At 30.3% G+C, this 16,074-nt stretch overlaps 1 protein-coding gene across 2 annotated transcripts; it reads right to left on the reverse strand.

The window, feature by feature from the left end:
- Positions 1 to 311: 311 nt before the first annotated feature.
- Positions 312 to 7,367, reverse strand: LOC149877287 (uncharacterized). Of its 2 annotated transcripts, XM_090074327.1 has the most exons (5): positions 7,184 to 7,343; positions 5,475 to 5,537; positions 5,174 to 5,237; positions 4,846 to 5,100; positions 312 to 4,578 (listed from the first exon to the last, which is right to left on the reverse strand). In XM_090074327.1, the coding sequence occupies exons 3-5, from the start codon at positions 5,211 to 5,213 to the stop codon at positions 647 to 649; spliced, it is 4,227 nt and encodes a 1,408-aa protein (XP_089930453.1). In that variant the 5' UTR covers positions 5,214 to 5,237; positions 5,475 to 5,537; positions 7,184 to 7,343; the 3' UTR covers positions 312 to 646. The 2 variants fall into 2 exon arrangements, with proteins under 2 accessions (XP_089930453.1, XP_089930454.1); XM_090074328.1 differs by lacking the exon at positions 5,475 to 5,537 and having other exon boundaries at positions 7,184 to 7,367.
- Between the last annotated feature and the right edge of the window lie 8,707 nt (positions 7,368 to 16,074).

A 16,074-nucleotide genomic window follows, 5' to 3' on the forward strand; every position in this document is an offset into this window, starting at 1 on the left:
AGTCCTAAAACCCATACTTGAAGTGGAAGTCTTTTGAAAAACCAGGTTGGAAGGTGGTTTTAAACTTCTTTTTGAGTTGTACCTGATTGAATTCACGGGTCATTATGCTCTTATAACTTGTAGTTTCATTTGCAATAGGAAAAACGGCATTCGAAGTACTATTCTCTTTCATTTCTAATCAATGAGAGAGTTTTCTTAAAGAACTTAATTGTTGATAAAAGTTGTTATCAACTTCTGTAATCGTAGGTTTTAGCAAGTTTCAGAAACTTTATGCTGACTGTAGCAAGATACTTCTTTAAAAATAACCGAAATAAACATTTCTGAATCTATATCTTAGCTTCATTTAAATTACAGTAGAATAAAAAAAAGCTCAAGGCATAGCTCTTTTATAATAAAACGATTTAATAGCTTAAGTTAACTAATATCTAAAGTCTAACATGATCACTGATGTTCCTGCTTGAGGAAACTTGGAGAAGCAAGTATTAAAGTTTCAAACTATCTAACTTGATCTGTTAACCAAACTCAAAAGCTTAAACTCATCATAGTTCATCTTTTGATCGTGATCTTTGCAATTTACATTTTTCTTGTAAGGGAAGTTTTGTAGCTAAAGTCAACGGGTGATCGCTTCCTTGAACTCTTATTTCACTCATTTTATCAACCTCAGAGAAATATCCAAATCACTCTCAGTCATAAGATCCAGGCAAAATAGTCTATTATAATTTGTAGTCAAAGTTGATGAGTGAAGGCTACCCAGAACTTTAGTTTGAATACCTTCAACCATGGTATAAGTTTTAAAAGCTTGATCATATTTACCCATGTGAGCCAGGCAGAGTGCTATGTTATATTTTGTAGTCAGAGTTGAGGGGTGATTTCTACCCAAAACTTCGGTTTGAATATTTTCAACGTTAGTGTAGATGTCAAATGCTTCGTCATATTTACCCATGTGATCCAAGCAGAGTGCTCTACTCTGTTTTGTAGTTAAAGTCAATGGGTGGTTACTTCCCAGAACCTTAGATAGAACAGTTTCAACTTTAGAAAAAATTTCAAAAGCTTCATCGTATTTACCCATATGATGTAAACAAACTGCTGTATAGTGTTTTGTAGTTAAAGTGGACGGATGATTGCTCCCCAGAACTTCTGTTTGAGTTTTTTCAACTTCGGAGAGAATTTCATTAGCTAACTCGTATTTACCCATTTCACGCAAGCAGATTGCTTTACTATGTTTCGTATTTAAAGTCGAAAGATGATTGCTCCCCAGAACTTCTGTTTGAGTTTTTTCAACTTCGGAGAGAATTTCATTAGCTAACTCGTATTTACCCATTTCACGCAAGCAATTCGCTCTATTGTGTTTTGTAGTTAAAGCCGAAGGATGATTGCTCCCCAGAACTTCTGTTTCAGTTTTTTCAACTTCGGAGAGAATTTCATTAGCTAACTCGTATTTACCCATTTCACGCAAGCAGATTGCTTTACTATGTTTCGTATTTAAAGTCGAAAGATGATTGCTCCCCAGAACTTCTGTTTTAGTATTTTCAACTTCGGAGAGAATTTCATTAGCTAACTCGTATTTACCCATTTCACGCAAGCAGATTGCTTTACTATGTTTCGTATTTAAAGTCGAAAGATAATTGCTCCCCAGAACTTCTGTTTTAGTATTTTCAACTTCGGAGAGAATTTCATTAGCTAATTCGTATTTACCCATTTCACGCAAGCAGATTGCTTTACTATGTTTCGTATTTAAAGTCGAAAGATGATTGCTCCCCAGAACTTCTGTTTTAGTATTTTCAACTTCGGAGAGAATTTCATTAGCTAACTCGTATTTACCCATTTCACGCAAGCAGATTGCTTTACTATGTTTCGTATTTAAAGTCGAAAGATGATTGCTCCCCAGAACTTCTGTTTGAGTTTTTTCAACTTCGGAGAGAATTTCATTAGCTAACTCGTATTTACCCATTTCACGCAAGCAATTCGCTCTATTATGTTTTGTAGTTAAAGTCGAAAGATGATTGCTCCCCAGAACTTCTGTTTTAGTATTTTCAATTTCGGAGAGAATTTCATTAGCTAACTCGTATTTACCCATTTCACGCAAGCAGATTGCTTTACTATGTTTCGTATTTAAAGTCGAAAGATAATTGCTCCCCAGAACTTCTGTTTTAGTATTTTCAACTTCGGAGAGAATTTCATTAGCTAATTCGTATTTACCCATTTCACGCAAGCAGATTGCTTTACTATGTTTCGTATTTAAAGTCGAAAGATGATTGCTCCCCAGAACTTCTGTTTTAGTATTTTCAACTTCGGAGAGAATTTCATTAGCTAACTCGTATTTACCCATTTCACGCAAGCAGATTGCTTTACTATGTTTCGTATTTAAAGTCGAAAGATGATTGCTCCCCAGAACTTCTGTTTGAGTTTTTTCAACTTCGGAGAGAATTTCATTAGCTAACTCGTATTTACCCATTTCACGCAAGCAATTCGCTCTATTGTGTTTTGTAGTTAAAGTCGAAAGATGATTGCTCCCCAGAACTTCTGTTTGAGTTTTTTCAACTTCGGAGAGAATTTCATTAGCTAACTCGTATTTACCCATTTCACGCAAGCAATTCGCTCTATTGTGTTTTGTAGTTAAAGTCGAAAGATGATTGGTCCCCAGAACTTCTGTGTCAGTATTTTCAACTTCGGAGAGAATTTCATTAGCTAATTCGTATTTACCCATTTCACGCAAGCAATTCGCTCTATTGTGTTTTGTACTTAAAGTCGAAAGATGATTGCTCCCCAGAACTTCTGTTTGAGTTTTTTCAACTTCGGAGAGAATTTCATTAGCTAACTCGTATTTACCCATTTGACACAAGCAATTCGCTCTATTGTGTTTTGTAGTTAAAGTCGAAGGATGATTGCTCCCCAGTTTTTCTTTAAAACATTTTTCAACTTCTGAATAAACATCATAGGCATTTTCATATTTACCCATGTCAAACATGCAGTTTGCTCTCTCAAATTTTGTAGCTAAAGTCAGAGGATGGTTGGTCCCAAGAACATTTGTTTTTAATTTTTCAACATCGATTAAATATTCAAAGGCTTCATCATATTTACCCATCTTTCTCATACAACATGCTTTATTATGTTTTGTAGTTAAAGTCAATTCATTTTTTTTCCCCAGAACTTTTGTTTCAATACTTTCAACTTCTGAATAAATTTCAATAGCTTCTTCATTTCTACCTATATCATCCAAAGCCTGCGCTCTTAGGTGTTTTGTATTCAACGTTGACTGGTGCTTGATTCCTAGAGATTCGGCTTTAATAACTTCAACGCCTTTTAAAAATCGGAGATCATATTGGAAAAGGCCTTTTGTACGCATTAAGTTATGAACCCTTTTCGCAATGTTTTTAAATTCCTCACACACTTCTTGTTCTTTTTTTATAAACGCGTGAATAAAATGTTTATACCAGTGGAATCCATAGTCAAAGTGTTCTGTACCGAAATGTTCGTCCAATGTCATGCCTGATAATTCTTGTTTTATGAAATCGGTTAAAATTTTAAAATGTTTTGAAGAAATGTTTTGCTGTTTTTGAAATGTTTCACATGCTAACTGAGTAAGTTCGTGCATGGAAAACTTGCGATGTGTATATTTATCGAGATCGCTCTCTTGGTTAATAAGAGAAAAGTTCATCATGACTGCAATGGCATGTTTTATTTGGTAAGAACTTTTTTCGCCAATGAAATTTGAAAGTTGGTTTATAAACTCTGGTGTTATGCTTTTTCCGTCGCAATACGACAAACAATTTAAAACATCTAATGTTAAGAACTCTTTGTTTGTTTGTAATTTATTCAAAACTATGTTTATGGTTGTCACAACTGACTTCGTTTCCGCTTCGGCAGTAAACTCCTCAAGTACAGGTACTGGACTAGATTGATATATTTCTATATACTCTTTTGAGGAGATGTGTGTGTTGTTTATGTAGATAATAGATTGATGAAGAGCGAACGGGTGATATCTTAGAGTTTCGGCCAATTCTTTTAGTGTTTCTTTGTTTTCTGTATTGATATTTTTGTCCACGAAGCATAATGCGTCTTGCAGAGAGAAAGCTTCTATATCCATTTTCAATGCATTAATTGTCCAACCTCTCCATTGCGATGTCACCAAAGTGAATGAGTTAGGCAGGTTAGAAACGTATTTCGTAAACTTTTTTGCACTTCCGTCGTCGACGTTGTCGAAAATGTATAATGTTTTTCCTGTTTTGTAGTAGTTATGAAGTTTGGCTGCTATGGTTTTGAGGCTGAGTGTATCTCTCTTGGAGTTTGTTGTAGATAATCCCAGTTGTTCGCTGAGATTGATCATAGACATGCGTATTTTGCCGTTCGCTGCGTCTAGCCAGACTATGTTGTCGTAGCATTTATAATAGACTGAAGCATATTTTCGAGCAAGTTGAGTTTTTCCGATTCCTGACATTCCTGTTAAAACCAGAAACAGTTTTCCTGACTCCTGTAATTTGTTCAAATCTTCATGAACTTGATAAAGCTCTTTATCCCGTCCAAAAAATGTTGATAATGGTTTCTGAACTCCAAACGTAGCATATCTAGGTACTATTTCTGAAGAAAAAAAAGGGCTGAACAAAAACTCGCTAAGCAATTAAATTTCAAGTAAACATTAATATTATTTTTTGTATTACTGCAACATGTTTCAATTCATATTTAGCTCAACAATCCCGTATAACGCAAGGCATATTTTGTCAATTCGTTAAAAAAAAATGGTAATGCATTCTTGTTAAAATATTGTTTTTAACAACGCACTGCCGGTATGTCTTAAAAACAGTGAAGAGAACATATGAGTTAAATGCTAATAATATTATTGCATACTTCTTTCGCATTCCTTTACTAGGTCCTTTCTTTTGATAAAATTTAATACGTTTTTCAAATCGCGCCAGGTTTTGTTAGGATTGTCTCTTCTCAAACTGTTTAACATTTGAAACGTTCGCTCGTATGTGTTTGAGAAATCCTCATTTATTTGACCGAGCTCTGTTTCTCTGATCGAAAGTAAGCGAGCAAATCTGGGGTAGCTATATGTCAATTTATCAGCCAGAGTTTCAAACACATCTTTTGGTAGCCGTTCAACTAAAAGCGAATAAGGTGAAAAACAAAGATATTGATGTTGCTTTTAAAAAGAAACCTCTAATAAAATGTCTACCTTCGATCTCATCAAACTCGTTTTCTCTCTCCTCAGACATTTTTTTTTTCTGCGGTCAACATTCCTAAAACAAAAACAGCTCTCATACGTTAAAAGTAAAATGAATCGATTTTCTTGACTTAGAAGGAGTGATCCTGATTGCAAATAAAATCAAAACGTGGATAAAAATGAAGACAAGTGAACGACAAACAAATGTTCATTAAAAGAAATTGAAAAAAACTTTTATGCTATACCAAAAAGATTATAATTTGTTTATTACAATCATAGAATTATTACAATAATATTACTTTTATTACATTACCTGAACATAATAGTTAATTATACTTTAATGATAGGGTAACAACATTCATATCGAAATAACAATCTAATAATGAAAATATACTGATATAAATTAATATAAAAAATGTTGTGTTGAGTATTGATATGTTAATATATAAATAAAATTCCAAATAGATTTAGTTAAGGTGGTATCCAGCCATTACTTCTATTTTCTTATATTTACACATAATAAATACCTTTGATGAATTACTAGCATAATAGATAAAAATCTAAAACGTATTGCAAAAAAATTTTTAATTTGAAAAAAAAAAAATTGCTGACTCAGCAAAAAAAGGTGAAAAAGTTAACGTTTCAAGAACATAAATATCTTAAGACTACATCAATGTAAAAGGTTGAAAATTTTGAAAAATGCAAGTATACTACTGTAGCTTGTGCCTGAACCAAAAATTTTTTGAAAAAATTTAAATGATCAAAAATGGCAGACTTAATTGTGTAAAAAACTATTTTTAGCAATAAATTACTCATTTGATATTTGTAGGTAAGTTTAATTTTTTTTAATTTTTTTTTTAGGTTCAGGCACTCAAAACATTAATGATGAACTGAAAATTTGAAGCTAAAATAATCTTTTTTTATTAAGATATCATTGTTTTCCTACGGCTTATTATAAAAAAAAACAAAATTTTGAGAAAAATCAATTTTAAAATTATAAATCATGTACACTACTCAGATAACTCATTAAAAACCACCAGAACAATAACCATTTGCAGTTGCTTTATCTAATTTTTGTCCAAAATAGTTTTTTCTACAAAGTTCAATTGTCTAAATAACATTTTTTCAAATTTTTCATTTTTTTTTCATTTTTCACCAAAATAATGGCTGGATACCACCTACAATTATCTTATTAAGATTAAGAGATGAAGATTGCAATTTATCTTTTTGACGTTTACTTTATTTAATACATTTAATTTTTAAAACTCAACGTCAAAAAGTTTCAAGCTTTCTATGAAATTTTTTAAGTTATATAAATGAATTCATTTTTTGAGCGTGTGTTTAATTCTATTCCATCTGTTCAAAGAGACCTTTTACAAACATTTTGAGATACAGAGCAGGTTAAGTAGACGAATTAAGCTCAAATAAACAACATCTCATAAATTAACTTTGTGGTGTCATGGACCTCATCTACCAATAAAATCATGCGACCTGCGTCAAAACCACCAAAATGGGCTTTTCAACAATCAGAAACACAGACCTCGACATCTCAAACAAAACAAAACAAACAAAACCATCTCAGAGCTAATTACCAATTCATGAACACCATTTTTCTAATGTAAGACCACTTGCGACCAATCATGTGATATTTTCAGCAACTGCAAATTATCTTTGATTAACAAATGCTTTCAGTTCTTCAGTCAATCAGCCATTTATCAAGTAAAAGCGATGGGCAACGAAAAAGTAGTAAGCAAGTTAGCCAAATATATTTCAAAGTTGTTAAATTCATAGTGAAGATTTCTAACGTTTCTAAGCTCGAATGACTAAGTCCTTTTTGCTTAATGTTTTTGGTGAAAAAATGTGCACCTCAATCCGCAATTACGAAAAGTTTGTCGTTACGAAAGATTTGTTGAAAAATTGTTTCAGAAGGAAAACACGATTTGTTAAAGGAAACTAACTATATGAACAGAAGTTTTTCATCCAGACCAAGCAAATGGAGGAAAAATATGTTAAAAAACTCACTTTTTGAGAAGCCATTTATGTTTCCACATATATTGATAACTCTATATATTAACTCGATCACCTTCTTGATGTTCAACGTTTATGTAACGTCGTTTGATCGTTTAACGTTGTTTTATATTTTCATGTTAAAGTTATTTTGTAAGGGCTTCCTTTTTTGTTTTTTTGTAACTCGATCATGCTGTTTGATCAGCGAACTACTTTTATTGACTTTTGGCTGTTATAGCAAAAATAAATCTTGACATCTTTCAGTATTAACAAACTAAATCAGATAAGCTTTTTGATCTGGCTCTAAGCTCTACCCCAAACTGAGTTTTTGTTTTGAAGTTTTTTGCATAAGCAACCATTAGATCACAATACACAGGAGTCATTTGCTCTTGGATTCAGTGTAAAACACTTACGGTTTTGGTGAAAAAATACACATAAGTAGAGAAGCAAAATTAAAAACTTATTTTGTACTACAGTTTCATTATTTACTGTTTCAATGGATTTTAGCAAATTTCAAAAATGTCATGCAATTTGATGCCAGGCAGTTTTTTTTGAAAATGGAACGGAATCAACTTTTCTGAATCCATATCAAAATACTGATATATTTTTTCTAACACGCAAAATATGTGTAAAAAAAGTCAATTTTTAGCTTTGACAAAGTCAGTTATAGATTTGATTAAAGTGCTTCATTAAAGCGACTGCTATAGGAAACAAAACGTGATCGAGAGGGATTTTTATCTTTATTTAACTCATGCAAACTATAAAATTATTATACTGTTTGGTGAAGGTTTTTTTTGAAATTGAATAAAACACAGTTTTCTGAATCCATATCATAACGTTGATTGATTTCCACAACAGGCAAAATAAATGTGTATATGTCCATATTCAGCGCTGACAAAGTAAGAAAATTTCTTAACGAAAAGTGCTTTATTAAAATGACTGCGAAAGGAAATAAACCATGCTCATAAGGGATTTATTAGCTTTAATGAGCTCATCAAAGCTCTAACATTATTACTTAAATAATGTTTGGAAAAGCCATTAAATAATACAACAAGAAAACTTTTACAAACCTACAAATACCCAAAAGAGTTGCATGCTAGTTTATGAAGATTATTCGCTTTCTATTGGTAAACAGGCGCTTCACAAGTTAAATTCTTGAATATTTACGGCAAACTTTTATCATTCATGTAAGACCCCCCTCTACTTCAGCGAGTTTTTTTTGTCTAGTGGTTACTAACATTCTTTCAATCAATCACCATATACTTAAGTTAAGCTGGATGAGGTCTGAGAATAATTAGTTCACCCTCAGTTAAAGTACCTGCTTTTTAGAAGCCGTTGGTGCCTCTTTTGCACAAAGTATTTTCAGTGTTTTATACAATTTATGTTCGGCTTATAAGGTTTAATATTCATCTTTAAAACACAAGTTCTCACCTCAAAAGTTTAAACGCCAAAGTAACAGTTTTGGGAAGATGATAAAAAGCATTTTCAATTTTGGCTTCTAAGAAATACACCACCTCATTTATGGTCCGGCATTACATTACAAACAATCACGTAATCACGTATAACGCAAGCAAAAAATAGGTGAATCCTATTCAAAGATTGCATTTGTAAAAATTTCATTTTCAGAACCAACTTTCGAGTGCAACGCATCGAGTTTTTATACGCGATAAAATTATTCATACCCCTAGCATATTACTAAAAATTGTTTTCATACCCTAACGTGTTTATTTTTTATTGCTATAAAAAAATGAATATGTGTAAACATGATAATAAAAAAGAATGACTTTACAAGACCATTTTTACGTCAACTTTACCAACATAAATATAAAACAATACGAAGAATCTCGTTTAAGCAAATTATGTATACCGTAAGAATCAGGGTGCGTATTCACCAAACTTTCGTAGCTTTTGCACAGCTCAACTAAGGTTACTTCCCCGTCAGGTAAGTGCATGTTACTATTTAGTATTCACCAAAATTTCGCAGCATTTCCGTAAAGTTTGGGTTGCGTATAAGTTGCGCTGAACTTACTTAAAAACTCACGAAAGTTTTTTTGAAGCACAACTGCGCAAATTTGGTGAATACGACTTTTACAGTTTTGAACTTGCGCAAAAAAAAAAAATGTTTGGTGAATACGCACCCAGGCAGTTTTTTTCTACAAACAATTTTGTGTTGGTAATTATGATGTTGGGTTATTATGTTTGATTATATTTAGTATATTATTTTACTATATTTAGTATAGTACTTCATATAACATAAAAGCAGCAACTTTATATACGACATAAGTATTCAGACCTATTGACTTTATATAGTGCTGTAAATATTAAAAGTATTTTAATAAATATTTGAAAAAAATACTTCTTTTGTTTTATATCAAAAGTTTTCCAAAGAACCTAAGTTTGCCTAAAGTCCATGAAATTGGTCTTGAGGTACGGCAAATGATTGTTGATGATCAGGAAAGAGGCTTCGGGTATAGAAAAACTACAGAAAAATTTAATAAAAGCAAGGCAACGGTCGAATCAATAATACAAAATTATAAAAAAACTGAAAGTGTGCAAAACAAAGGGCCGTTCAGGCCGTCCACCAAAAACAACATCTAGAGAAGATAAACTTTATTCACGGTCGTTTGTAAGAGGAAAGTTATTATACGCATGCGCAGTAGAGTTAAAAATAATTTAAAACTTTAAAAATGGCTACGGATGCGAAACATATCATTGACAACGAGTAACTTGTTTAATTTTAGATAATTAAATAGGCTTTTAACTATTTTTTAAATAAAATTATTGTGAAAATAACTTTCACCTGTACTAAGAAATGTTTTAATTAAAATACAAAACCTCTGAATGTGAATAAAATCTACTTTCAGCTAAAGCTACTTTTACTGTTTTTGTTTATAATCTTTAAACCTTTTTTAAAAAAATTTTGAGCGTAGAAATTTTTAAATTTTTATTTATTCAGCAAGATGAACCTTTTATCTATTTTGCATTTTTTGCTTATATGAGGATTCAATTTTTTTTGCAGGATTAAAATAAAATCTTAATCGTTAACTTTTTGTAACCTGTTGCTATGGTACTCTTTTCCGATGTGACTATATATATATAACTTTTAAAATATATATATATATATATTTATAAAGAGAAATAGAGAAAGAGATTTCGAAAAGAGTATAAATATATAGGAATTGGTTGATAAATATGAATGAATTACAAGGATTTGTCAAAAAAAAAAATTATGTAATTGTATATATATACCATTTTTTAAATAGTCTAATATTAGATAAAATGGAACTTCACAACAAAAATATTAAACTCCTTTGCAGAGTTTGTGGACAGTTACTTGGTAAAAAGCATTATTTTATAGGAGAAATTCTTAAAGTAAAATTAGAGAAGCTGTTTCATGTTGAAATGACAGATTTGGAATTTATCCATCCTCCAAAAATGTGTAAAAAAATGTTATTGTACAATAAACAATGTGCTTTCAAGAAAAACATCAACTGCCCTTTGTCTCTGTACTAAATGGAAACCTATTCTAACACGCTTTCTTCTTCCATCATTTAGTTTCTAGGCATAAATAAATAAAAATTCAATTTTATACTAATTTAATACATCAACATTTATGCGGATATTGCAAAATCTTATTTCTATCATTAGAACAATCAAAATACCCTATAACTTTCAGATATTTACAGTTGTCATTTGCACTACACTGGGTGCCATTAACCAGGGTCAAGTCATCATGTAGTGGGCCAAAGACATTTTTTGAGCGCCACTCAAAAAAGGTTTGAAGGTTTAAGGTTCTGAAACAAGAAAGAATCCAAAAATGACAATTTAAAATCAGTGCATGTTTAGGTAAAATACCTTAACCAATATGCATGTTTAGGTAAAATACCTTAACCAATATACTGCTATGCAAACGGTTACAGAATTTAAAAAAATAAGGATTTTACCTGCTCCTATCAGAGCACTCTTTCTATATGTTATAAATGTTACAAAGATACAAATAAAGCTAGACCTTAGTTTACATTATTATAATCTGAATATAATTTGTTAATTAATATTTTTGTGAAGAATAAGGCCACTGTCTCATATATATATATATATATATATATATATATATATATATATATATATATATATATATATATATATATATATATATATATATATATATATAAATTTTATGTATATAAATATGTATATATACATAACATATTATGTATATATACATAAATTATGTATATATACATTATATATATTTTTTATGTATATAAATTATGAATATATATATATATATATATATATATATATATATATATATATATATATATATATATATATATATATATATATATATATATATTATGTTATTAACATATAACTACATTATGTTTTAAAATATTATACAATATTATGTTACTAACATATAACAATATTATGCTCTCTTCTTTAAGAATATTGAGCACTCTATTTGTCGAATTCACTAACAATGTTAGTGTATTTTACAAATAGAGTGCTCAATATTCTTAAAGAAGAGAGCAGTAATAAAAGAGTCAAACATTTATCTAGTTTTTTGTTCTTTGACAGTCTGTTTAACTCCTTCAGAAGGTTTAAAAAAAAATAGATAAGGGTTTATACTATATATATATATATATATATATATATATATATATATATATATATATATATATATATATATATATATATATATATATATATATATATATATATATATATATATATATATATATATATATATATATATATATATATATATATATATATATATATATATATATATATATATATATATATATATATATATATATATATATATATATATATATAGTCACATCGGAAAAGAGTACCATAGCAACAGGTTACAAAAAGTTAACGATTAAGATTTTATTTTAACCCTGCAAAAAAAATTGAATCCTCATATAAGCAAAAAATGCAAAAAAGATAAAAGGTTCATCTTGCTAAATAAATTTAAATTAAAAAATTTCTACGCTCAAAAATATTTTAAAAAAGGTTTAAAAATTGTAAACAAAAACACTAAAGTTGCTTTAGCTGAAAGTAGATATTATTCACATTCAGAGGTCTTGTATTTTATTTGAAAAATTTTTTCGTACAGCTGCAAGTTATTTTCAAAATAATTTCATGAAAAAACTAGTTAAAAACCTATTTAATTATCTAAAATTAAACAAATTACTCGTTGTCAATGATAAGTTTTGCATCCGTAGCCATTTTTAAAATTGTAAATTATTTTTAACTCTACTGCGCTTGCGTATAATAACTTTCCATTTATTTCTAAAGTCTAAACGACCGTGTATTATACGAGAAGTAAAGCGAGAGCCTGTTTTTCTGCCAGAGCTGTTAAAGAGAAACTAAGCGTGAATGTTTCTGAACGAAAATGCATCGTAGACTTCGCTCTGCAAGGTTTTATGTATCCCGTGTCTTAAAAAAACCTTTCATTTCAAGAAAAATAAAAACAAAACGCTTCTCCTTTGCAAAAAGTACTTTTCAAAGCCACGAGATTTTTGTAAATCAGTTTTATGGTCTGATGAAAGTAAATTCAAAGTAAAGAATTCCCAAAAAAAAAAGACCAAATATATGAAAAAGAAAAGGAAAACCCTCGGACAAAAAAACTCTAAAAGCGTCAAACACGAAGGTGGTAATGTACTTGTTTGGAGCTGTTTCAGTTTTAATGGAGTTGGTAACTTGATATGCAAATATTTTATGAAACAACCCCCTTCATCAAAAAATTAGTATTGCAGGATCAATTTGTCTTCCAAAAGACAATGATCTGAAACATACCAGTGGGATTGCCAAAGTATATGTCGAAGAAAATGAAATAAAATTATTGGAGTAACCTGCTCCAAGTTCGGATATCAATCCGATTGAAAATTTGTAGTATTATTTGGATGACAAAGTTAATAGGAATGAGCGCACACCAACAACCAAAACTTCTTTTTAGCTTTGCAGGAAGCTAGGCATAATATTCCTCAAAATCATTTACAAAACTTAATTGATAGTATTCCTCGTCGCTTGCAAGAAAAAAATTGATGTTTATCGACTTTGCACTAAATATTAACTAAATATAAAACAAATAACTCGGATATACTTCATAAAACTTTGAGACGTACGAATACTTTTGGCGCTTCCTAAAATCACAATTTTTAAATAACTTTCATTTTTTTAAGAAACAAGATTTAATTTTGGAAATATTATAGTTTATATTATTAATAGTTTTTACAATAAATATTTTTTTAGTTTCTATTAAAATTATTTAAATCAATTTAGTTTTTGTTTTATTGCTAAAACATATTTTATTATAGGGTATTATAATAGTTTTATAATAGTTTTGTCGCATTAGGTATATCACAAATGTTCTTAGAAGAACAGACCACAACACTTTTCGTCAAAATGATCGAAAAAGCACCATTTTAGCGTGATGCAAAATGTTTAAGTTCATTTGTCAACCATCATGTCAATCACTTTGTCAGTAAACTTAAACGCTCATTCCCATTCGGACTCTTGATTAAGTTCTTTTCTTTTTTAAACTCCCAAGTGAACAATATTTAAGCAGAATAATTTTTGTAAGAACTCAGCTCAGATGTTTTGGATCTGTTGGAGTTTTAGTAACTGTGATATGCTGAATTAGTCGTTGAGTGGTACAAATGGTGACAGCCAACATTTAGAACTGTTTTATAACTACCATGAGTATATTTCGTCACGAAATTTCCCAAATGTAAACTGGAAACTTCCCAAATGTAAACTGGAATTTTTAAATTCATGAATAGAAATTTTAACTTACCCACGTGAACGTTGCAAAATAATGTATAAGGCATAGATATGTAAAACATAAAACATATGTTTTATATATTTATGGTATAAGGTTTGTAGTCAACTGGTGTCCCCCTCCTAGAAAGTTTTGTGCTCATGCTTTTAACCTTGGAATAATCATCAAAAACGTCATCAAGTTTACGCAAATGATTCAGGCGGAGATATGTTTTGTAGTTAAAGTTGTCGAATGATTGCTCCCCAGAGCTTTTTTTTTAATTTCTGAATAACTTCAAAAAATGCTTTTAACTTTTCAGTAAACTTTGATAGCTTCATCTTATTTACCCATGTAATTCAAGCAGATTGCTTTATAGTGTTTTGAAGCATATGTCATCGAGTAGTTGCATCCTAGTTACTATTAATAACTTTATTAAATTAAACCTTGTGATCCAAAGAGAGCGTCCTATAATATTTTAGATTCAATGTTGGCAGGTAATTTTTTCCCAGAGACTCGGTTCAATTAAATTCATCTTCTTTTCATTTGCAGCTCAACAATAAACGAATTTGTTTCGATATCGAACTCTCTAAGTCTTTTTATAGTCTTTTATAGTCTTTTATAGTCTTTTATAGTCTTTTATAGTCTTTTATAGTCTTTTATAGTCTTTTATAGTCTTTTATAGTCTTTTATAGTCTTTTGTTCCTTTTTTTTTATCATGTGAATAAAATATTCATACCGATTTAATTTAAAATCTTCGTGCGTTATCATGTCTCAAAACACTAGGCAACAAAAGTTTGTTTCAATTTTTTACTTAATGTTTTTTTCATAATTCAACCATGGTAACTTTAATGGTGAAGTTCATTTTTATATTGCTTTAGGCGTTTAGCTTGTCCCAAGGGAATGAGTTTTTTCTCTTTATTTTAATTATATAGTGACTACTTTTTCTTTCTTTTTTTTTTAAGGAACTAAAAAGTTGTTAAATTTCTAATTTGTAATGGCTTCTAGAGATTTCAAATTACCAGCGAACTGCTTCTGCTACGTTTGTGGATGTTATATTGGACCTGCTCAAGTGAAATATGCAGTTTTAAGGAATAAAAAGTATTGCCAGGTTTACGAGAAGTATTTTGGGAATTTTATTGGGGACCAACAACGTTCTCTGTGGCTTTTGTAAATCAACATTGGAAAAATCGTTAAGAGGCACCAAGAAAAAGATGCCATTTGCATTCACCCAGAATTTGAGCTAGAAGATGCTTGAATGACTGTTAATTTTGCATGGTGGACGTTTGTGGTTGTAAGACGGCTAAGGACAAGAAGTTAAAACAAAGTTAATTAAAGAAGTAAATCTATCTTAACATACAATCTTTTATTGCACCGGTACCACATGATGAACCTATGCTTATTCCAGCTCCAGCAAATACAGATCAAATCAATATGGAGATTTTGGATAAGGATGATTATATGAAGGAGCAAGAAGGTGGAGCTTGACAATCTGGTGAATCTCACTTTCCAAACCAACACGAACTAGACGATTTAGTTAGAGATTTGAATCTTCTAAAAGCTGGTATAGAACTTCTTACATCTAGATTGAAAGAATGGAAGCTATTGAAACCAAATGTTTCAAAAAAACGAGACATACATCCTATGCTCAGTACTTAACAGCCGACAAATCTCTCTCTGTTTAGATGTGATGGGACTGTTTTTAGCAATTGGTATCTCACATCCACTTGACCAATCGCACCTATTTATTGACAGCTCTACAAAGTCCATCTGTACCAGTCGGACACAGTATAAACTTAAAAGAAGACTTAAAGAATGCTAAGATTTTGCTGCAAAAGATCAACTGATTACTACAAGTGGGATGTATGAGGACATCTAAAGATACTTGGTTTTCCTCTTGAACTGCAAGGAAGATTCATTAAGTACCCTTATTTCTTGTGTTTGTGGGACAGCAGAGATACTGTAAATCAATATCTCCAGAGAGGAAGGACTGAAAGAAAAGATTTGCAATCAGAGGTCTACAATATAAAAAATGTTGCTCAAATATCTGTGATATAAAAAAGTTTTAATTACATTGTTTATTCTCACTTCTAAGGGATTATTGGATTTCAAAATGAACTTTTATCGAAAGGTG

Source organism: Hydra viridissima, unplaced genomic scaffold (genome assembly GCF_058129835.1).
Source record: "Hydra viridissima isolate aposymbiotic clone 2 unplaced genomic scaffold, HvirCarnegie_v1 scaffold_16, whole genome shotgun sequence".
NCBI classification, from domain to species: domain Eukaryota; kingdom Metazoa; phylum Cnidaria; class Hydrozoa; order Anthoathecata; family Hydridae; genus Hydra; species Hydra viridissima.

Coding starts and splice junctions, on each gene's coding strand:
- LOC149877287 (XM_090074328.1), bottom strand. CDS start 5,213: ATGTCTGAGGAGAGAGAAAACGAGTTTGATGAGATCGAAG. Junction 5,101..5,173: donor CGAGTTTGATGAGATCGAAG/GTAGACATTTTA, acceptor ATTCGCTTTTAG/TTGAACGGCTACCAAAAGAT. Junction 4,579..4,845: donor AGTAAAGGAATGCGAAAGAA/GTATGCAATAAT, acceptor TTTTTTCTTCAG/AAATAGTACCTAGATATGCT.